This window comes from Microplitis mediator, chromosome 2 (genome assembly GCF_029852145.1).
Source record: "Microplitis mediator isolate UGA2020A chromosome 2, iyMicMedi2.1, whole genome shotgun sequence".
Classification (NCBI taxonomy): Eukaryota; Metazoa; Arthropoda; class Insecta; order Hymenoptera; family Braconidae; genus Microplitis; species Microplitis mediator.
The window spans coordinates 26,199,144-26,222,880 of NC_079970.1; the positions used below are offsets into that span (position 1 = coordinate 26,199,144).

General features: G+C 27.3%; 4 protein-coding genes across 10 annotated transcripts in view; 1 reads left to right on the forward strand and 3 right to left on the reverse strand.

The window, feature by feature from the left end:
* Positions 1-23,737, reverse strand: part of LOC130663913 (cytochrome P450 CYP12A2-like) — a 36,768-nt gene that overhangs the window by 12,239 nt on the left and 792 nt on the right. For 3 of the 5 annotated variants that reach the window (XM_057463479.1, XM_057463478.1, XM_057463477.1), the window contains 7 exons: positions 23,423-23,666; positions 23,092-23,288; positions 21,929-22,130; positions 21,623-21,779; positions 21,267-21,515; positions 20,969-21,187; positions 20,705-20,893 (listed from right to left, as the gene is read on the reverse strand). In XM_057463479.1, coding sequence (XP_057319462.1) covers positions 20,786-20,893; positions 20,969-21,187; positions 21,267-21,515; positions 21,623-21,779; positions 21,929-22,130; positions 23,092-23,288; positions 23,423-23,666 — 1,376 coding nt within the window. In that variant the 3' untranslated portion in view covers positions 20,705-20,785. Of the gene's footprint in view, positions 1-20,470; positions 20,609-20,704; positions 20,894-20,968; positions 21,188-21,266; positions 21,516-21,622; positions 21,780-21,928; positions 22,131-23,091; positions 23,289-23,422; positions 23,667-23,737 lie in introns of those variants that run through there. The other 2 variants (XM_057463480.1, XM_057463481.1) reach the window with 2 other exon arrangements.
* LOC130663915 (sorting nexin-6) lies at positions 4,389-10,329 on the reverse strand. Of its 3 annotated transcripts, XM_057463484.1 has the most exons (10): positions 10,037-10,329; positions 9,803-9,853; positions 9,428-9,643; positions 7,290-7,411; positions 6,677-7,121; positions 6,396-6,578; positions 5,950-5,967; positions 5,582-5,645; positions 5,412-5,497; positions 4,389-5,325 (listed from the first exon to the last, which is right to left on the reverse strand). In XM_057463484.1, the coding sequence occupies exons 1-10, from the start codon at positions 10,040-10,042 to the stop codon at positions 5,275-5,277; spliced, it is 1,242 nt and encodes a 413-aa protein (XP_057319467.1). In that variant the 5' UTR covers positions 10,043-10,329; the 3' UTR covers positions 4,389-5,274. The 3 variants fall into 3 exon arrangements, with proteins under 3 accessions (XP_057319467.1, XP_057319466.1, XP_057319468.1); XM_057463483.1 differs by lacking the exon at positions 10,037-10,329 and having other exon boundaries at positions 9,803-9,862; XM_057463485.1 differs by lacking the exon at positions 5,950-5,967 and having other exon boundaries at positions 4,392-5,325; positions 10,037-10,327.
* LOC130663918 (ras-related protein Rab-2) lies at positions 10,959-14,561 on the reverse strand. The gene is made up of 4 exons (XM_057463489.1): positions 14,370-14,561; positions 13,582-13,721; positions 12,781-13,137; positions 10,959-12,348 (listed from the first exon to the last, which is right to left on the reverse strand). Exons 1-4 carry the CDS (start codon positions 14,413-14,415, stop codon positions 12,247-12,249), a joined length of 645 nt encoding a protein of 214 aa, XP_057319472.1. The 5' UTR covers positions 14,416-14,561; the 3' UTR covers positions 10,959-12,246.
* Positions 16,367-20,708, forward strand: LOC130663912 (non-lysosomal glucosylceramidase). The gene is made up of 14 exons (XM_057463476.1): positions 16,367-16,740; positions 16,806-16,894; positions 16,971-17,151; positions 17,223-17,500; positions 17,703-17,942; positions 18,096-18,225; positions 18,287-18,532; positions 18,684-18,928; positions 18,998-19,152; positions 19,225-19,328; positions 19,690-19,832; positions 19,910-20,016; positions 20,089-20,280; positions 20,407-20,708. The coding sequence occupies exons 1-14, from the start codon at positions 16,598-16,600 to the stop codon at positions 20,617-20,619; spliced, it is 2,466 nt and encodes an 821-aa protein (XP_057319459.1). The 5' UTR covers positions 16,367-16,597; the 3' UTR covers positions 20,620-20,708.

The window sequence follows — 23,737 nt, forward strand, 5'->3', positions numbered from 1 at the left end:
TTTAAATTATATGAAAATTTAGTAAAACGTCAATTTATTTAATATCGGGCCCTTTATAATTATTATTATTATTAATTATTAGATAATCAAATTACACGTTCATCGAATTATTAATAAATTGATTGATTGATTTATTAATTTAGAAAAAAATTTTTTTTAATTATTCATTATTTAAATATCACATTCTAAAAATAAAATAAATCTTAAAATGTAACTAATTAAATACAATACAATACAACGGAAACAATGAAATTGATATGACATTTAAATAACCAGATTAATTGCTCGGTAAAAATACACGTTAATTAACTACAATAGTTAATTAATTGATGATGAGAAAATATAAAAATTATAATTCAGTAAAAAAAAAGAAGACATCAATAAAGTAAAAAAAAAAACAGTGACCATTTTAATAATTCATTAGTAAAATCTCTAATCGTCGTAAATTAATAAGAGTCAATTTTATTACATAATAAATAAATAATTATAAATAAAATAATAATAATAATTAACTGCCGAGCAACAAATGGTGCGAAACTGAAAAAAAAAATTGATATCAGAATTTTAAATATAAAAACAAAAAGAAATACATGGAACAATTTTTTATTGCCATTTATTAATTAATTGTATTTTTAAAAAATCTGCAATCAATGACAACAAATTTTAGAATTTTTTTTTAAATTTTTTTCAAAGATTTTTTCATTTTCGGGAGGGTAAGAAAAAGTTATTTACTGCAATGATATGAAAGTATTGAGTTAACTTTCATCGGCTCAATTAATTTTCTTATTATAATTAATTAATATCATTATTATATAAGATATTATTTATACTTGTATTTATTTTTTTACTTGGAAAATTGTTTATTTATACATTTAGTTTATAAGTGATAAAAATTAATTATCAAAATAATTTGTAATAAAATAAAATATGTTATTAATCATTTTTAAAATTATTATACAGTAAATTTTGATAATTATTTTTAAAATAATTTTTTATACGTTTAATTAAATAGTAATTTTAAAAAATAATATCAAAGTTGTAAAATATTTTGTATTTTATGTTTTCATTGATTTTAATTAGTCAATAATTGTTGCTGTTATTACAATTATTATTATTATGGGAAAGTATTGTGTGATTATAATTTATGGTGATTTATTTGACTCTAGTAATTTTTTATAAAAGAAAAAAATCTTTATGCTCCTAATACATTAAAAACTCCGATCGATAAATTTGGGAGTTTTCCGATCATGACTGTAAGAATTATTGAGCAAGATTTCAAAATTACTAAGTTTTAACTAAAATTTTCTGCAGAAATTCTTAAGTCAACTCCTTTGTATCCAAAAATTCCAAAAGAATAAAATCAAGTGCCAAAAACCGCTTGGAGACCAATAGAACTTGTCAGCATGCCTAAGATTTTTTTTTTCTGTCAAGCGCATACGTCATTCTTCTTTCAAACAGAGGCGAAAATTTAAACTTTCGGTGCAGATTTTGTGAAAAATCATCTTCAATTCGGGTACGCAATTCTACACGTGAGTTGAAATGTCCTACTTTCCTCCCTTGGTGCGTAATATACTACTACTGGTTTCCCTGCGGTTTTTGACACTTATACGTGGATTCTATGGGAGCTTTTGAATAGAGAAGTAGAATAACCAAGCGAGTTTACAATGTCGTCGTGCAAAAAATTAAAATCAAAAGACAGCGGTCAGGATCTTAAGCAATTCTGCAGCCAGTCTAACCTCATCTGTCTTACCCAAGTTTCTTCGGCAAGTTATACCACAGGTTTATGTAAGACATTTTGTAAAAAATCTTGCCTCCGACTTACTGAGACAAAGATGCAGATTTATGTAAAACAAGATACAGATTCATGTTTAACTTTTATAAGAATATTACTAGGGAAATAAATTTTCCAAACACTAATTCTCTTGCCGAAAATTAATAATGGATTTGTTCTTTAATTAAAAATCAACTAAACTTTTAAAAGTAACACTTGAATTATTTATTGTGTAAAATATTTCAGGCAATTCAAAAATTGATAAACTGACGTCAGTTATTTCTGACACGGCGTTGAAATTTAACTGATTCAGACAGTGAAAATTTTATCTATTTTCAGCGAAATCAATAAATTTAAATTGCCCTCAGTAATGACGTCTACTGATTTATTAAAAATAAATGACTGCGTAAAAAGATCAATAAAATTAATATAATTATTTATATATAGAATCTTCATTGAACTTTGACTGTTCAATTTAGCCGATAAATTTAAATATATTACGTTTAAAATCGATATGTTAAGTAATTTAATTTACGTAGGCAATAAAACGATCGGCAATTAACTAAATTATTAATCAGGATTAAATATTTTTAAACATAACTCAATTATTTTATTTTATTTTATCAGTTTTTAATCAGCAGTAACTGAGTCACAAAAATATTAATACTTTCCCAGCATGAATATATCATTTAAATTAATAAATATAAATTTAAAAAAGTAAATATATATTAATATGAATAAAAAAAATCAATTTAATGGGACTCAATAGCAGTTGTACAAAAGAGTAAAAAAAAAATAATAAGAAAAGCGTTACCTTGTTGTGTTTGAATGGTGATATTTAGAAAACTTATTGAAAGTACGAGACCCTATTATTGATAGCTATGAAATTGGACTACAGAAAACTGAAAAAAAGTAAAAAATAAATAAATTAAATTAAAAAAAAATCCTTTTTTAACGTCATACTATTCATTCTATTGAACCGAGTTGAAAGAAGTTGATTCGATACTTCTCAATACAACGCAGATGCATTTAGAACCGAAAAGAGTTAAATATATAAATATATCAGGGCAGTAAAAAAATAAATGCATTAATCCCGTTCCGAGTGAATTTTTCATTAAATTAAATAATTTTTTTATCTAAAAAAAAAAAAAATACCACATATTGGTTCATTAACGTCACGATTATTAAATAACATGAAATTGCAGAATAAATACAGACGATCAAATATATAAATACTAGACTGCGTCAAATAAAATCGATATTTATTTTTCGGTTGAATATAAACATTACGTTGTATGTAACAAAAAAAATTGGGTACCAAGTTGGGCCGTCAAGTCAATTAAAAAACGCGCGCTCGTTTATATAAAATTTCCTATTTAAATAACATGGAAAATTTTTTTTAAACTTTGAAATTTTATAACTCGTTAATGGATCAATAAATTAGAAGGACCGTAACATATTTTTGTAGAGAATCGAATGCTCTACGAGAAAGGTCTCTTATAAATTTTTGATAAATCTAACCGTTCTAAAGTTATTTGAGCTTAAATTTAAATTTATGGTAAATTTCTATGATCCTGAAGTTAACAGACAATTAGAAATTTTCGAATTTTTTTTTTCAACGAGTCAATTACAAAAAAAATAAAAAAATACACATGTAGAAAATTCAAAAAACTTTAAGTCCAATTTTTTAGAATATTTTTTTTTTTATAATTTAATAAAAAATGAAACCTTTCTTGTAGAGCGTTCGATTTTCCATGAAAATTACTTATGGTTTCAATTTATCGATCCGCTAACTAGTAATAAAATTTCAAATTTAAAAAAAATTTTCCCATGTCATTTAAATGGGAAATCTCATTTGAGCGAGCGCGCGTTTTGTAATTGAGTTTAAGGCCCGAATTAGTACCCAATTTATTTTGTTACTTCCAACGTAATTTTCATAAGTGACCGAAAGAAAAAATCGATTTTATTTCGCAGTCTAGTATATATATATATTTTATCGTCTGGATTAAAAAAGTATATGTAGGATGATAAATAGAATCTGTTAATATATAAGATAAACTAAAATTACCCCATTATTAAAAATAATATCATGACATTAAATTTATTATTAATAATAATTAATAAGTAATGTCTTAATATCATTTTTTTTTATATGGGAATACAAAGTGTATTACGGTGGAATTTAAAAATAAATTCTTAATGAATTTAAAACGATTAAATGATCCTTACAATTTAAAAAAAAAAGTATAAATTTTCTCAGTATATGTCTGCAATCATGTATCATAGAAAAAAAAAAAAAAAAAGAGCCATTCAATTCAATAAAATGTATGAAACTGAGTATATAAATTTACTATCTATTATTTACCTTCCTCTCAATTCAATTACTTGGCAAAATTTTGCGATTAATTAATTGAATAAATTCTACACCGAAATATATCGCGGTATTTCAAGAGATGAATTTTTTTTTCCATCATTTTATTTAATTAACTTTGTAAATTAATTTAACAATAACGAGTAACCGTAACTGTTTCATTTTAACTTCGATACTTTAGTTATTGATTTAATTAAAATATATAATAAATAATAAACGATTTTATCTCTTGATATTTTATTATAACCCAGTATATATACTTATATATAATGTATATTAATATATATAGTTTTTTTTATTTATTTATTTTTATATATATATATTTGTTTTATTACAGATAAAGAGTTCTAAATTTAAAAAAAGTAATAAAGTATATTATTATAATAATAATTAATACATATTATTTTATTCTAAAAACTTATTTGTATCATTGGAATTCATTAAATAATTTTAAAAATTAATTATTTTTTAATTTTTACTATCTTTTGTAATCTATATATTCATACACTGTAAAGAATTGGGAGTGATTACGAGTTTTATTTTTTTTTAATCCGAATTCACTCTGTTACTGGGAGCTCCGGAGTCGAAAAAAAATCACCCCGCTTACGGAGTAAATAGGGAGTTTATTTTTTTTTCAAATAAGTGATTTCGGAGTAATTTGTATTTTATTTTAATCCACATTCACTCGGAATCAGAGTTTCAATATTGAAATAAACTCCTCTTCGGAGTAAAATTTACTTTAATATTAAAACTCCGGAATGGAGTTAATTTTACTCCGAGGATGTTAAATAAATACACAGTCATCCGCTCCGAATTTACTCCGGATGTAATTGGCGTTCACTCCGAAAATTTTTTAGTGTATAGTAAATAGTAAAAATGAATAATTAATAAACTAAAAAAATTAATTTACTTTAACAATTATTTGTAAAAAAATTTTTTACTTTACATCTATTTGCTCGTAATATTATTATTATTATTATTTTATAAGACATATAGATCATTTTAAAGATAGAAATAAAAAATATACTTTACAATATATAATTATCATAATTATTATCAAATAAATGCACTTTCGAGTGCTTGTATAGCATAAGTGAAATTGTACCCATATTATAAATTTATTATTATGAAATCATTCTTCTCTCAACACAAGTAAACATTTTTTGAGCAAATCCGCATGTGTCTGTAATATTTTTATTTAATTAATTAAAGTTAATATCTATTAATAGAATTGTAAATAAAGAAAATAATGATAATAAATATATTTACCTTAGCATGTTTTATTTCCAATTCAGTTAATTCAATTAAATTTTTTCTAAAAGCGGCTATTCGTCGAGTTTTGAAGTCCGTCAGTTCTGTAATTAAAATAATAATAATTATTATTATTTTCATAAAATATTAATTAATTAACTAAATTATTTTTAATTATAAAACTCAACCTTCTTTTCCTTTGTCAGACATTTGCTCGAATTTTTCACAAGCTTCTGTTTGAGCTTTCTCGGCCTACATACAAAATTTACTATTAATAATTACGTTAATTAAATACTTTTATTAGAAATTAATTTTTTTTATTAAGCTAATGCGATATACTCATGCGATAGCTTTAAAAATATATCAAACGAGACCAATGAATTCTTAAAAAATTATTATTCTTTTTTTTTAATTACACATTAATGATTAATGATTAATGATTAATGTAACGCATTATAAATACGAAGCAATAATAAATTAAGTAGATAATAAAAAAAAAATATATATATATATTTAATCACGATGCATTTAGACACATTAAAGTAAGTACACACACCTCAGCAACCTCCAGTGCCTGAAGAAATTTAGGAAAAATTAAAATATTAATTAAAATTTAAGTATAAATATTTTTATTTTATAATTCTCTTAATAATTATTTTATATTTTATATTTGAACCCCATAAGCAGGTGTTAATGCTGTTAATGTACCGATTGTGTTACACAAATAAACCCCATGCATTGGTTATATATTTTAATATTTATATTTATATTAATATAGACTGTAAAAAATCAGGAGTGAATTAGAAGTGATTACGGATTTTATTTAAATCCACATTCACTCCTTTTCGGAGTAAATTTTACTCCAAGGGAAATAAATAATTAGTGATTTGCTCCGCATTTACTCTCGATGTAATCCGTGTTCACTCCGCAAATTTTTTACAATATAAATAGTGTAAGTATTTAATAAATAGTAAAAATATAAATAAAAAAAAAAGTTATTACCGCATGAACGTCTTTGTTACGAGCACGGGCTTTTTCTAATGTACGATTAGCTGTTTCGTAAGTATGTAAAGCTTTCAATCTTCTGACAAGTAAACGTTTTGCTGCAGCAGTATCTCTCATATAATATCTGAGTGTATCTGATAGTTTAAGATCTTCATCTGATGCGACTCTGCCTTCAACTTTCTACGGAAGGAGCCAAAAAAAAATCAATTACATAATTTCGATAAGTCTTTTTGGACTCAGTAATGCGAAATGTATTCAAATAAATAAAATAAACTTACACGAATTTTTTCAAAAGTCTCAGCAATTTTAGTTAGAAACCTTTCCAATTTTCCGGAATCGGTAGTCGCTAATTGCAGTAAATTCGTCGAAATTTTAATATACGAATCAGCGACATCTTTATGTTTCGTTGTTTGTCGATCTGCGCGAGATGTAGCTTCTTTAAGATTGTTGTGATACTGCTGTAAAAATGCCAACTCTTGATCAAAGAAATCGTTAACATCTTTAACAGTTGCTGATAGATAGTATTCATCAGTTGTTTTAGATAACGATTTAACTAAACCGCCAAATATTTCTATTTTGTTTTTACCACGAACACATAAATCTTGATCGTATTCAAGAAATACGCGTAAATTATGATCATTTCGAAATACTGGATGATGAGCTAAACGTGTTAAAAACATTTCGTGCATTGCTACTGTTTTTTTAAATGTAGCCAAGTATTCACTGTAATTAATATATATTATTCAACCATATGTCATTTATAATAATAATAAATATAAGAAAAAAAGGAATTCTGGGCGAAAAAATTTCTAGGGGCAGGTAAAATTTTGTTGCGCTCAGAAATTCTTTTTTTCTGTGTAGGTTTTTTTTCTAGTTTCTTAAAATACATACGCTTCCAATTCTTGTTTCATTTTAGTAAATTCTTCCCGGGTCATATTTCCTTCACCTTCACCGAGTTTCTGTAATTTTTCACGTGACGCATCAAAATCTGGCCTTGGCGGGCATGGCGGAATCTATTTTTTTAAAAAAAATATTTAAAATATTTAATAATCATTAAATATGAATTTTATTAATTAGTAAAAGCAGTTGAAACAGGATGGAGGCTCGGCGACAAAATGGCTGACTGAAAACAAAATGGCCTGTATGAAGAAGTAGTTTTTATCGTATATAAATAATATTTATAAAAACATATATCACGGTATTTTATTTAAAATAAAAACCGGATTTCTTGGTCCAGTAAATCTTTTATTTATGCAATTGACTGGTTGACAAAATGCACTGATAAAATTGAGGTTAATAAGATTCATAAATTACCAATCGATTGAAGACTAATTTTAAAAAGTATACTGAATAATAAATTGTCCAACAAAAAAATAACAGTAATATTTAAATAGTTTTAATTAAATATCATCATACTGTAGAATTTAAAAGTTTTATCTGATGGACACGAACTAATAAATGAATTAAATATTTTATCACAAAGTAGTGATTCTCAGGACCAAAATTGAAGATTGACAAATAAAATCTGGAATATTTAAACGGCTCAAAAATTTAACGTCTATTTATGACCACGCTTTTAATTAAATACAGTTTGAACATTTAAATTCATTAAATATTTATAATAACTGTCTATTATATATATATATATTTTATAACAAGTCCTCAAAGTATTTAATATTCACAGCTCAATAGTTCATTCTACATTTCAAATTAAACTAAATCCATTATTTTTTTTTTTTTTTTTTATACAGAACAACATTTAAAGCCACTGAAGATATTAAAAGTTATTTTTAATACTTTAATTCGAGTATTTTATTTCCAATGATTGTCTTAATAAACAAATATATCAACGCATTTATATTTCAAGTATAATTTTGTATTAAAAATATTTAGATTTGTAATAACAGATAAATTTCGTTTAATTTTATGTACCTGAAGATCGGAACGTTTTCGGCGCAACGAAAATGAAAAAAATTTATGTAATAATTTAAGAAATCTAGTCATCCAGTAGATGTATTTCTTTCAAATTTTTTTTGTTGCGCGAAAAACGTTCCGATCTTCAGGTAAATTCAACTTACTACTCCTAGTCTCTGAACGCTAGGCGCAGAATGATCTAGTGAGCAGTAAGATGGGAATTTTATCTGGTTGGGTTTTCTGTGGTTTCCCAATGCCGCCGCACTCCATTGCAAGATCAAGTGTAGGGCATCTCGTAATGATGCAGTACAGAGGCACAAGTTGGTCCACAGCCGCACACGTTTAAAGGGAAGATGACCTAGGGAGGAGAAAAATGGAAACGGGCTAGGGAGATATGTAAAGGAAAACTTTGTAAAAAACTGAAAAAGTTGTACAAATAGAGCACACTGGTCCACTACTAATAAATTATTATTATTATCGACTTGTTGGGTACCGATATTAGAACAATTACTCGCTTCTGTACATAGTTTCCAATATGTATTGTTGATTCAGTGATACTGTTTGAGCCTCTAGGCCTGATCGATCAAATGACAATATGGATATATTTATATAGTATGAGTAACCAATTTAGATTGATTTGTGTAATCTCTTGATATTCGAGATCGTATTATGTCCCTGCAGTAAAAATATTTAGCAAAAAGACTTGTAATAGTAACTTTATCCGCCAAATTAATAAAGTAATAACTTATAGGGTAGAAGCAGCATATTTTAATTAATGAAAAAGTAAAAAAAATGCTTGTAATCGTCTGATAAAAGTATCTTTGATTACATTTAAAAAATTAATTATCATTGGGTATTTTACAAATTATTTTCTTTAAATTTTCCAAGTGCCCTACAGGTCTCATTGTTTTAAAATCCGCATGAAAAAATTATTTACTATAAATATTCCAGCTGTTTATTTAAAAAATAAATCAATCAGCTGGCAGTTATCGGCTGCCTGTTGTTTTCATTGTAATAAATAATTTAAAAATAAAAGAACAATAATAACTGATCAGATAGACTGGAAGCTAGCAGCTGCTGATTATTCACAAAAGATAAAAACTAAAATAACTTACAATGTAACCAGCATATTCCTCTTCCTCTTCAAATCGGTCGTGCAGCCACACAAATTCTTCATGCTGCCTCACAACAAGAAACTCTGATTTCTGAAACTCCGGTAATGTTGTTTTTGTATGGACCGTAAATTTAACTTTGTCTTTTTCACTCAGTGCGTCCGATATGTCAACTTGCAATGACTTGTCACTCAAGTCAACGTTGTCCGACTGAATAACCTGAAATTAATGACAACCATTAGCTGCATCTCCAACAAATACTCCGATACCAAATAATTTATTTTCAATAATTTATCCCCCTCCACTAAATAATCAATTGGGTAACTTTTTTTACACAACAACAATAACAATAAATAAATGAATAAATAAATAATTTACCTTTTTGGAAGGCGCAGTATTTAAAATGTCTGCATTATCACAGATTCCGTCCTGCAACATTTCAATTATTTATTTATTTTAAAAATTTTCCCCGCTCTTCGTATTTATAAAATACAATAAATCTAATCTATACTTAAGTACTAATTATTGTAGGATACTAATTAAGTAATTAATGAATTATTAAAGTTTAAATAGTAGAAAACCGGGTATAAAATGATAACAGGTTCCACCTACCATCATGGCGTCTGTAGATAATTCAACACTTGTTTTTAAATACCAACAAAATATTATTTTATTATTTATTAATTATAATTCACGATCACTGAACACTCGCTCGTATATATTGCACTTTTATATATTTAATACAACAATAAATATTGGGTTAGTAATTATATATATATATACATATATGTCTATATGTATTTATTATTTAAATGGAACGGAGCAGTTTGTTAGTTATAAAAACATGTTTCTTGTCATCTTTTTAACTTGACTACGACTACAGTTGACTAATCAGCTGCAGTGCATATTATGAAAAAGGATGATAATATATATCTATATATATATATATATATACATATATGTGTATAATGACTACTGCAACGCGTCATGTGTCGTGATTTTTTCCATTGGTGTCGTTGTAGTCGAATTGACAATTTAATATTTTTGAATTTGGCGGCAATATTTCAATTTTTTTTTTTTTAATTTCAAGTACTTTGTGGGTCAGTTTTTAAATGTAATAATACTGATAGTAGTATAAATTAAATAAACGATACTTACTTGGATGTAATTAATTATTAAACTGACATTAAAATAAAAAAAAGTTTTGCAATCGATTATTGATTTGATCCTAATTAAAATTAAATGCATTTGAACCTCAGGTTCATTTGAATATTTTAAAATTTTAATAAAATTTACTCAGGTTTAAAAAGTTTTAAAATTAATTTTCAACAGCTTTGAGGTCATGCGATAGTTGAACACTCAGTAAAACTAAATTTAAATATTCAAATAAATAAATATAAAATGCGAATGGTAAAAAAAAGAACAAAATTTCCATTACTCGATATACATATTATATATTAAATTAATGTACATTAAATATATAAGCATATATCAAATACCAAGTTTATATATTTATATTATCAATTAAAGTAATAATTGTCTTAATTAAAAGCTTTTTAAGATTTTACTTTATTTAAAATTTATTATTTTTAGTAATAATTTTTTTTACCTTTACGTTCTTTGTACCTATAAGTCTTTATTTTAAAATAAAAATCATAATTATACCTCAAGATATTACAATAATAGTAATAATATTAAGTTACAAGTAATAAGAATTCATTTTCCATATTTATATAATATATATATGATGTTAATTATTTTGACTAGTCTTAAAAGCAAATACAATCAAACCATGTGCGTATTTAAATTCCAATAAGCACATTTTACATTTAATCATCATCTGTCATATATATTTATTTATATCCATTATCATTTGTCATATATATACTTGCAATTATTTATATTATAACGATATCTTTTATTTAAATTAAAATAAATAATCATACCTTAGTATTATTATTTATTTTAATTATCATCGGATTCTCTTATGGTAAAAAATCATTTGTATTTAAAACAATTAATTAATTAATTTAAAAAAATGAACTCTGCATTGAATTTAAATTTGACAGCAGCATGGATTAGGCTTTTGTTTATTTAATTAAGCAGAGTTTTAAATAATATACTAATTAATAAAAAGATTATATAATTCACAATTGAAATTAATATTAATATTAATAATAATAATAATAATTAATTATGTATACCATTAATACATATACATCATGTCATTGAGATGAGCGAGTAAGTGTCATTCCTGCTCATTAACGCACTTAACTTTATAAATTTAATGAATAATTATCAACACAAAGTTTTATCAAGTGAAAAGTCATTAGACTTTTAATTTTATTTTTGTGTAACATAAATTATTAAAGTGGTAAAAATTTATGTAACACGTAATCAGATTTATTTAACGGCGCGTTAAGCGCGCGCTGGTATGAATATTGTTATTTGTTACTATTAATATAACATAATAATCATTAACTACAAGATACATATAATGATAGTATTAATAATAGTAATAATTTCTACAACAGCTAATTGAATATTAAATGATTTGGAATTTATGTACAGAACTTAATGGAAAAAATTAATATTTAAATAGTTAGTTAAATTAAAATAAAGATATTAATTTATGACGATTCGTTATCTGGGGATGCGACAAAACAATATAATTAAAGATTAATTGTACAATTAAGTGGTAGATGATTTAATTGTATATTTGTTATAAATATAATTATTCAAGAGCAGGAATGAGACATTTAAATGTATATATTTTTTTATATTGAAGGATAATTGATTGGTGGACATGTAACTCTCATACCCTAGCAACAACCACCGCCTTGTGCATTACCTTGACCGCCGGTTCCTGATAAACCTCCGGGACTTGTTGGTGAATGCTGTGGTCCTATTTTTATTCCATTAGCCTAATAATTAATCAATAAATGTTATTGTAAATATTTATAATTAATAGTTTATATCATGAAGGCCATTCTCTGACAGTGCCCCCACTTTTTAAAAATATTAAATTAATTTAAAAAAAAAAATATAAGTTTAAAAAAAAATTACTTACAGTTATTACTAATTAGGAGTCAAATTTTTAATTCTAATTATGAAATCGACATCAAAATTTTACTGAAATTTGTTTCAAAAATTTTGTTCAACTCCCAATTGATGTCAACTGTAAGTAATTTTTTTTCAAATCTAAATTTTTCAGCGAACTTTCGACTACGCTGTTTCTTTTTTTTTTTAATTAATTGATAAAATTCTAATATAATTATGACAGTTGAGTCATTGAAAATTAAAAAAAAAAGTGGAAGACAGTCTGAGAACGGCCTTAAAATTAAACTCAAGTTAACCTCGTTGTTGATATCAAAGACGCCTTCTTGAATTTTTTCATAAATTTCTTTGGCAGTATTTATGAATGCCTCTTCAACATTGGCAGCTGTCTTGGCACTAGTTTCCATAAAAACTAATCCGTGTTCACGTGCAAACGCCTCACCCTCTTCTCTGCGGACTTCTCGCCGTGCATCGAGATCACTCTTGTTACCAATCAACATAATTACCATGTTTGAGTTTGAGTGTTGCCTTGCATCTTCCAACCATGTTGTTAAGTGATTAAATGTCTCACGACGCGTTATGTCGTAAACTAGTAGAGCACCAGCTGCTCCACGGTAGTATGATCTTGTTATTGAACGGAAAGCTTCTTGTCCTGCCTGTTTTATTTTAATTTATAATTATAATTACAAATATACATTTAATAATCATCTATAAATATTTATGATACTTTATACCCAGTAATTTTTATTTAATAATTACACTCTACTTGATATTTAAATCCCCGTCTATTGATTTTATTCATGGGTTCTCTTTAACGATAATTTTACTTGGGCTCTTTACGATTGTTCATTCTTTTTAAAATAAATAAATAAATAAAATACTTAGAGGAAAAAAATTGTTGAAAGTTTTTTTTTTAATCACAAGTAATTCAAAAATAAAAATACTTAAATTTTCGGCTGTTACTTTCAGTGTCATGTAAAAAAAGGGCAAGTGACGTTTCCCCTTAAAATACTTTCGTTAATGGAAAAATAATCTATATAGGGGAAGGGGACTGAAAATCGGGTGCTTTACCCTAGGCAGTAAAAAAAAAAATACATTACCGTATCCCAAATTTGTAATTTAATTTGTTTGCCATCAATAGTTATCATACGTGCACCAAATTCGACTCCAATTGTCAGATCATGTACTGGTTGAAAACGTTTATCAGTAAATTGTAATAGTAGACATGATTTACCAACACCTGTAACACAAAAACAAAAATTATCAAATTATTCAAATATTCAAATATACAAATGCGCTAAAATATTACGACCCAGCAGTCACTAGACAATTAAAAATTTTCGGATTTTCATCAACAAATTAACAAGAAAAAAAAAATATGCACATGTAGAAATTTAAAAAACCGTAGCTGCAATTGTTTGAAATGTTTTTTTTTTTTTTTTAGAATTTAGTTTTGAAAAAAATTAAAAAATTATTAGACGTCTGCTAACTTCAGTATCATAAAATATTATAGTTTTATTCAACAATTAATAGATAAATATAAAAATTTATACCAAACAACAACATGACTCATAAATTTTTTTTTTTCACTCTGAATTCCTATGCGAGTGCAATGATTTTGTTGAAACAAACAAAAGGATTAGTCATAAAAATCATAACATTTTTTAAAAAAATGATTATTTGTAATTAATTTTTAAAATATGTAATTGTAATGAAGTGAAGAAAATAAATAACCAAAAGAAAGTTTTTAATAGGTAAGTTTTAATGAAAACATAGCTGTCATACCAGGCGTAAAAGCAAGAAAATCTATCAACCATTTTATGTTTACGATAATAACGCATTACATATTTTACAAATTTATATATATATATTTATAGAAAATAATTACCAGTATCGCCAATTATTATATACTTGAAAAGATATGCGTACGACATTTTAAATTATTGTTTTTTTAAATTTTTAAATGCAATCGTGTAATCTTATTGAAATTTATTTTATTTTTATTTTTTTTCGACACCACGACACAATAAAATTTCTACACTTCTTATTCTTTATCTTTCTCCCTTAGGTAGTGACGTCATTCAATGACTTCGGGTATTCTCGGCTGCTGTCGGAAAATTTTAAAGGTCTACTAGTTTAAATACTTTTGAATTTTAAATTTATTTAAAGTCCTCGAGATTCGCGGAAACTTGGACTTGCAGATTAATCAACTTCTTTGTTATGATAATAATTAATATATATATGATATAAAAAATATATTTTTTATTGATTTATAATCTTGCTGGTGTGGCGAGACCTTTATTGTTAAACTGCGCGAGTCAGGGATGCGCGATATTCATCGATATTTCGAGTATCGATATTTTTTTGAGTCGAAACATCGATAGTAGATAGAAAATAATCAACTATCGATATCTCCCTACTCTTGTGCAACTCGTTTGTACTAAATTTGAAAATGAATAAAATGTAATAGAAAAGTCCTGTATATAATTAAATTATTTTTATTAATGAAGAATCAAACACTTTTCAATATTAATTTATTGGAATATAATCAACCCCGTCAAAACTTCGATACAGGAACTTTCATACTCTGCATTTAGCAGAGGATACTGCGCTGTAGATATTAATTCCAAAATAAAATTATAATAATAAGCTGCAGAATCATCATCTAGGAAAAAAAGTGTTCTTATAATTTTTTTTGAACATTACTGATTAAAATTATCATATTGAAATCTGCAGACACCTAAATTATTATTATTTTTTTTTTTTTTCGATAAATAAATTACTTGACGCTGATTAAAAAAGTGAATTGAAAAGTATTGAAAATTATTTCAATTCTTTTCAATCCCTCGGCGGTTTTGGAAAGTATTGAATGGAATTGAAATTTCGATCGTTTGAATACTTTCCAATTCCAAAGTGGGATTCGAAAGTATTGAAAAGAATTGAGAATTGAGAAGGATTCAAGAGATTCAAAAATTTCAATTCATTTCAATCCCACACTTGATCCGAAATGTCGGATTATTTAGGTATTGAGAAGGATTCAGAAAGATTAAAAATATCAATTCATTTGAATCTTTTTCAATTCCTCGGAAGTTCAGAAATTCTTTTATTATTTTGGGATTGAAAAGTATTCATTTGATGTCAAAATGAAAACCTTGGGGTATAGAAAGTATTCGAAAGGATTCATTTCTCATCTTTTTCAATTCACTTTTTTAATCAGGGGAACAGAAATGGAAAAAAAAATTTGTACAATAAAAAATTTATGTATGTGCAAAATTGTTAAAATAGTTTTCTTTCGACTAATTTATTATCAATTGCTTATTAACATTTAAGAATTTTACAATAATTTAAATATATAAAAAAATTGTTTAAATTCATTAAAACTTATGCCTCTGCTCCATTACTGACAGTTAGTTAGTTACTTAACAAGATTTACTTTATCGACGGTTGAATTCTGTTCACGTCCGACGTGATGTCAATTGTATCATTATTGCAAAATGAAATTTAGATACTTTTAAAAAGTTTGTCATTCATACTATTTGTTTTCTTTCATCTTTTTAACTAGATTTTTTTTCAAATTTAACATTTTACTGTTAAAGTGTGAGTGTCATATCAATTTAAAGTTATTATTTCGATTTGTACTTGATTTAGTGTAATGTATAAGCTATTGAATGTATATATTTTGTTATTAACCAATTTTGCTTTTAAATTTGTTTAAATTTGTTGCGCTGGCTACATTTTCGTTCGGATCTCTCTTATGGACCGACCTATCATCGGAATCTCTGTAATAAACATCCGCCTGTCCAAACAATTTTAAATTTTCGCGCATGTGCAATAGATAGGATATTTTTCCTATACAAGAACGTATTCAGACCCACATTATGCTACATTAGTGAGGTTAACCATATCTTCACACACATCTACATTTACGTCATATTTTTATCAACGAAATATTAAACAATGTATAAATGTGTAAATTTTTAGACAGCAAATTCAGTCGGACCGTAACGTCGGTCACAATCTTTTTCGGTAGATCTCATAACTTCAAAGTTACCGAAAACATTATAAATACAATACTTTTAGCAGCAAGTTTGTAAACAAAACAAATAATTATCAACAATGTCCGAAGTAGACAATAAACATAAAAAAATTCCTCAGTATGGTTTGATATTGTCAATGGATCATAAATATCCAGAACAGTGGAAACAAACTCTGCGTGTCGGCTGGAGGGAATTTTTTCGACTTTTCGGCTTGGGACTGAGGTAAATATTTTGTTTATTAAAAAACTTTTTGCTTATTATTTGATTGTTTATTGATTGATCCTTAGATATCTGTCATACTGTTCTCAAGTTGCCCGAGAAGGCCGTATGCCACTGATGGATTATTCAAATCTCGTCAATGATCGTCAAATTTACGGTTAATATGTCAGCTAATTAATGATTAATTTGTATAATATGTCCAACTGATATATTGTTTATTGAATATATTAAAGGAGTACCAATTGGTGGAATAGGGACAGGGTCGATAGGGCGTGGATTCAATGGAGAATTTCGTCGGTACGCATTGATACCGGGAATTTATAGATACGAGACAGCACTTGCTAATCAATTTATTGTCACTGTTCGAGACACTCATGGCAAGACAATCTATCATCAAGTTTTATCGCCACTTTCGTAAGAATTTTAAGTCATTTATTGATAAAATTAAACGATTAATCATTACAATATATTATATTAAAAAACAGCCGAGGCAAATATTTGTCTTCGTGGAAGTGGGGATTTGACGGTAAAAATGCTAAATATACTGGCCTGTTTCCACGCTCCTGGACAGAATACGATATCAAAGAAATAAATGTTAAACTCATTTGTCGTCAAATATCCCCCGTAATTCCAAATAATTATAAAGACAGTTCTCTGCCGTGTGCCGCCTTCATTTGGGAAATAATTAATGAGTCAAATGTTGATCTTGATGTCAGCATTACATTCACATTTCAAAGTGGTATGGGCAGTACTTCAATTCCAGGTATCTCATTTTTTTCCTTTAATTCTGAAAATCTGATAAATGAAAAAAAAAAAAAGACGAAAGATTCCCGCTTACATAAGTAATCATCACGTTTGTGAAATAAGTATTTGTTATTTATTGTTGTGGCAAATAGTAAATGTAAAAAGAAATAAAAATATTCACTGGGTTTTCAACACAGAGATAAGATATATTATTATTCTAGGGGAAAAATGGACCGAATGTTTTGAATATAAAAATGAAGTTAGGGGGGTGATGATACATCAAGAATTGAAGGGTATGCCTTGCACGTATGCAATAGCTTCAAAAGCTAGTACGAGTGACGTTGACATTTCATGGACGTTGATATTCGATCCCTTTGGCGACGGGAGGGATCTATGGGAGTTACTTGAACGTACCGGCAAACTTAATACCTCACCAACCCAACCTAAATCTTCCCCAACACGTAATATTTATTTATTTATTTCTTAAACTTCTATAGATATATATATATAAGTAGATATCCTTCAAATTTAATTTATATGTCGTAAATAACATCGATGCCGAACAAGTTTGACATTTATCGGATAATTAATTTTTATTTATTTATCCGTCACAGAGAAACATGTCGGATGTGCGGTATGCTCGTCTCTGCGTGTTCAGGCAAATAGCGCACGAGAAATTGAATTTTGTTTAGTTTGGGATATTCCTAAAGTTCAATTTCACTATAAACTTCGGCAATATTTAAGGTAAACTTGATTATTATTTGAATTTAAATTTATATTTCTTATAACTTTTGTTGTCTTACAGATATTATACAAAATATTTCAATAACGATAAAGAAACAGTAGCACAAGAAATATGTCATTATGCATTGATGAATTATAATTCATGGGAATACGATATTTACAATTGGCAACGACCGGTATTGGATGATATTGATTTACCTGACTGGTATAAAAGCGCGCTGTTCAATGAATTGTATTACGTCGTCGATGGAGGCACCGTTTGGTTGCGAACTGATGAAACCGATAAATTTCAAAATTCCGATCCAAGGTAAAATTAAATTTTTAAAATAAAAAAAAATAAAATATAAAGTTTATTTTAATTTATTTATTATACGACTGGCATAATAACTATTATGAGTAATTTATAATATGCATATAATTATAATTAAATATAATTATTATTATTATTTTAATTTAAGAATCGAGTACGGTCGTTTCGCGTATCTAGAGGGTCATGAATACCGAATGTATAATACATATGACGTTCATTTTTATGCTTCATTTGCGTTGGCACAGCTGTGGCCAAATTTACAAGCCAGTTTACAGTACGATATTCGTGATTCTATTCAAATTGAGGACCCATCTCTGCGTACAACTTTTTACGATGGTACTAAATCTAAACGTAAAGCCAAAGGTTTTGTGCCACACGACATCGGGGATCCTGGTTAGAAATTATATTTATTATCATTATTATTTTAAAATTTCGTTTATTGATTTTTTTCTATATTTATAGATGAAGAACCATTTAAAATGTTAAATGCATATCCTATTCATGATATAAGTAATTGGAAGGATTTAAATTCAAAATTCATACTTACTTGTTACAGAGACTTTATTTTAATGGGTGACAAAAAAATGTTGAGAGATTTCTGGCTATCCATCAAAGACGTAATTTAAAAATTAAATTATTGTTACTATCCTAATAATAACTTTTTAACTAACGCTATACAATAATTAAAGGTCTTGGAACAAAGTCTTGCATGGGATACTGACCATGATGGTCTTATAGAAAATAGTGGTTTTCCAGATCAGACTTATGATACCTGGATAATGCAAGGCCCAAGGTCATTTAAAATACAATTAATTACACTAATTTTATTTAATTTCCGTAGTAATACCAATGAAGCCCTAACTGTTGGTCGTAAATCCATCGTAGGGCAGAACTTTGAATGTGCACTGATAAGATTTTAGGATATTAAATTTAATTTGGTATTAAAAGAGTTCCGATTTCACCATCATACAATCTGATTCGCACACCTTTAAAGTACTCTACGATGGATTTACGAACGACAGCTAGGGCTTCATTGCTACTACTCTATATAGTATCCAATTACATGTGCTATACTAACAAATCCATCATGTTCATTACAACGATTTAATACACTCACAAATACAAAATCTTTATTATTAAATGATATTCAACAGCGCTTACTGCGGTAGTCTGTGGTTAGCGGCACTCTGCTGCTCTTTGGAAATCGCAAAACTGTTAAATGATACCGAGTTTATCGACAAGTATACGGAAATATTAAAAAAAGGAAAAAAGGCATTTCAAGATAAATTATGGAATGGTAAAATTTTATTATTATTATTATTATTATTTTATATATAAATATATAATTTGAAATAATTTATTTACAAATCATAGGTAGTTATTATAATTTCGATTGTAGTAAATCGGATCATCGGCTTTGTATTATGAGCGATCAGCTTTGTGGTCAATTATTTTTGCAAGCGTGTAAATTTAATCATCAGGTGCACATTTGAATTATTTATTACATTATTATATTATTGAATAAAATAAAAAAAGAAATTTTATTTATTTAGATATTTCCGGAAGATCAAGTTAAATCATCATTAAAAACAATTTACGAAAATAATGTTCTCAAGTATCGAGATGGTTATCAAGGTGCGGTTAATGGTTTTCTTCCAACCGGTTCTATCGATACGATGACTATACAGAGCGAAGAAATGTGGACTGGTGTCAGTTATGCACTTGCCGCTTTAATGATACATGAGGTATTTAAATTAATTATTTAGTTTTATGATAGAATTAGTGTCTGACCCAAACCGGACTATTCTACGTATTTTAAAAAATAAATAAAATACGAAAAGTGGTTTACTGGTAAATACATTTATTTAAAGGATATGCTTGAGGAAGGTTTACGTACAGCAGAGGGAGTATATCGAACAGTCTGGGAGCAAATAGGTTTAGGTTTTCAAACACCTGAAGCACTTTATGAAAAAGGTGGATATCGATCGGTCGGTTACATGAGACCTTTATCTATTTGGGCTATTCACCAAGCGCTCACTTATAAAAAACAACTTGTCAATGAAGCCGCTGATACTAAATTATAATCAGCAGTATTATTTATAGTTAAATCATTGTTATTTATCTTTGTACATTGCACAAAATATTATCAGATAAATTATTTTGTTAAACTTAATTATTATTTTTTTATCTTATCATTTACATACCTTTGTCCCATTATTTACAGTGGATTCCTTTTTTTTCTATCACGTTTCAGATATCAATTAATTTTAATTGTAAAGGCGAGCCCATTGTATTAATAAACCGGCTTTTTATTTTAAGAGGATCATTAGGCCATTCCATTTTAAAGTTTTGCAACATCTGGATAAATAATAAAAATAATCGATTAGTGATATTTATAAATTTATATATTTATTGGTAAAGTAATAAAATAACCTTTAGTGTAAGCGTTTCCATTTCTAATTCAGCAAATCGTCTGCCAATACACGTACGTGGGCCAAAACCAAATGGCATGTAAGCGAAAGGATGCGCGTCCTTACTAGCTTTTATATCCGTATCATTATTTCTCAACCATCTTTCCGGTAAAAATTCTTCTGGCCGTGAAAAGTGATCGGGACTCATTGACAGTACGCTGTGACAAGCCACTACATCGGTCTGTTATTAAATAATACTTTTATTTTTAGAGTAGTTGAAAAAAAAAAAAAAAAACAAAAAAAATGTAAATATTGGTTACATGTTTGGGAATTTTGTAGCCACCGAGAACAACATCAGTGTGCATTGTTCGTAAATTGCCAATAGCTATTGGTGTTAATCGAAGCGATTCTTTGATACACGCCTTGAGGTACGGAATGTTATTAAGAACATCAAATGTTACAGGGGATGTTTTATTGGGCAGTAAATTTAATGTTTCCTCTCGTAGTTTTTCCTGCACTCGAGGGTTTATTGAAAGATGATACAATAATAAACCTGTAGCGTTTCCAGTCTGCCGTTATTATATAAGAAAACAAAAATATTTATTTATAAAATTTAAATGAATTTATCGAATAAATATAAAGTTATATTTAATGAAATAATTAAAAATAAATATACCGTGTCAATTCCAGCAGTTAGCATATCGAGTGCCATAATATAAGCAGTTTGTTCGTCGATACTCAATAAACTTTCTAGGACACTACGTTCGTTTGTATTGCTCTTCGGGTACTTGGCAAACTTTAGTTTAGCATCGTCTATATGCTTCGAAGCGATTCTGAATTTGATATACCAAAATTTAATTAAAACCGATCCGTTGTTTTATTTAATTATTTACACTTGATATTTATTGTTATTAACTCTTAATTATTATTAAAATTATCGTAACTTTAAAGTAACAAATAAATTGGTATATTAATAATATACCTCGTAATAGTATCCAGTGTTTTAAATAACTCGTTAAGTTTCGGAGTGTCATAAATTTTCCACAATGAGGGCAAAATTTCAAGTTGGTAGAAAAGCTCAAACATTTTATGAACCGCATCAATCATTTGCTGTGGTTCTGAGTCGGCTGTTAACCCGTCCTCAAAACTTCCCAAACGATGATCCATCGCAATCATACATATAGCTGAAAAAATAATTACACTTTCAGCATTCATCCCTGTCCTAAACTTTAAGTACGTGCATTTATAGTATAGTTGTATATAATACACATATTTGTGATTGTATAGAATGTATACGGGTTGTAGATGAGTTAAGCTTGGGGAATCCCATTCCATTGGATAAAATGAGAGAAGGAGAACGGGGCACAACCAATAGCCGCAACCCAAAGTTGTAATCTCCAGGTGGTTACCTTAATTGAGATTATGTTTAAGTACAACAATACTGTGTACTGTCAATTTGAATGAGCTTACTAAAGTACCTTCCGACTACTAAATATACTAGTTCCCTATTTTATATCCATTATATAAATATATATATATATGAAGCCAGAGCTACATTAAGACAATTATCATTCCGACTATTATATTATATATACTATTTCCTAATTGCCGTTTATACTCCTTTTTATCAAGGACGACTGGTTTATTATATAGTCCGCGCGCGGTATTCCAAGATTTATAAATAATGCAAATCATTTGTACGGAAGTTACTTACACATATTCTGTCAATTTTAATTTTGCAATCATGCATTAATCTCGATGATGATACCAACCACATTCATCATCGTCATCATTATTATTATTATTATTATTATTATGATAGTGTGAGTGAGAAAAGTAACAGATGAATAAATTATTAACACAAAAGAGAATTCAGCAAAATAATAATTGTATTCCCGATTCAATGGAAATATGATATACTACAAATGTTTTACATTTATGTATTCATTGTTTTGTTTGTGTCATTATCGTCATTATTGTTTTTATCTTTTGAACAAAAGAAAAATGTGACGTTTTAAAATGTTTAAGTAAAGAAAGTAAGGAAAAGAAAAAAAGAAATAATAAATAATGATAATATATGTGTAAATGTAAACGTCTCAGATGATTAATAAAAACTCATCGTAGATTTTTTAGCGTGGCACTTACACTCGAGAGCCCACTTATTCATTTCGTTGTTGAATGTTGCCGGTAGTTTAAAACTTTTTACATCTCGAAGTTTTCGTATTCTCGTGATAAAGTCGTTGGCAACTTGGTCGACTTGTGCCACGTGGGGCTTGATGCTTCTCGGCTGCATCATATGTTGATTCACATTTTTTCTAAATTCGTGCCAGGCTTTACCTTGGCTACGACCAAAAACAAAATCCAACAAAAACTAAATATAATATAAAACTATATATATATGTAGTGAAAAAGTTTAATCAATTTTCTTCTATCCTTGCTGCGATAAGGACTTTGATAATGAAAAGCTATAACTAACCTGCCGACAAGTCCCAATTTTCCTTTATAAACTTTTGAGTTTCTCTCTCGGTATTTACACATTGTTTCAATGGCTATTCTCATTGGCCAAACCCCCTCCAAACGATACATTTTTTCACATTGTTCCGGGTCATACAAAAATACTGAAGGTCTTCTACCAAAAACTCCTGAAAGCTTTACAATATTTCCGTACTGTTTATTCAATGATTTCATTTGTTCATACAACGGCATATTTCCATATTCACCTTTTTAGTGAAAAAAACATTTTTAATATTATTTTTTTATTTTTTCTTGACAATAAAATACTAGGATATAC

What these genes read in the sequence shown, in the direction of transcription:
- LOC130663915 (XM_057463483.1), bottom strand. Translation starts at nt 9,862, where the DNA reads ATGTTGCAGGACGGAATCTGTGATAATGCAGACATTTTAAATACTGCG. An exon ending in AGGAATATGCTGGTTACATT is followed by an intron (nt 7,412 to 9,427) that starts GTAAGTTATTTT and finishes TTAAAAAAATAG; the next exon opens with ATTCCGCCATGCCCGCCAAG. An exon ending in TGGAAATAAAACATGCTAAG is followed by an intron (nt 5,326 to 5,411) that starts GTAAATATATTT and finishes AAAATATTACAG; the next exon opens with ACACATGCGGATTTGCTCAA.
- LOC130663918 (XM_057463489.1), bottom strand. Translation starts at nt 14,415, where the DNA reads ATGTCGTACGCATATCTTTTCAAGTATATAATAATTGGCGATACTG. An exon ending in TATAATAATTGGCGATACTG is followed by an intron (nt 13,722 to 14,369) that starts GTAATTATTTTC and finishes TTTGTGTTACAG; the next exon opens with GTGTTGGTAAATCATGTCTA. An exon ending in TCTTTGATATCAACAACGAG is followed by an intron (nt 12,349 to 12,780) that starts GTTAACTTGAGT and finishes ATTAATTATTAG; the next exon opens with GCTAATGGAATAAAAATAGG.
- LOC130663912 (XM_057463476.1), top strand. Translation starts at nt 16,598, where the DNA reads ATGTCCGAAGTAGACAATAAACATAAAAAAATTCCTCAGTATGGTTTG. An exon ending in CTTTTCGGCTTGGGACTGAG is followed by an intron (nt 16,741 to 16,805) that starts GTAAATATTTTG and finishes ATTGATCCTTAG; the next exon opens with ATATCTGTCATACTGTTCTC. An exon ending in GGGCAGTACTTCAATTCCAG is followed by an intron (nt 17,501 to 17,702) that starts GTATCTCATTTT and finishes TTATTATTCTAG; the next exon opens with GGGAAAAATGGACCGAATGT.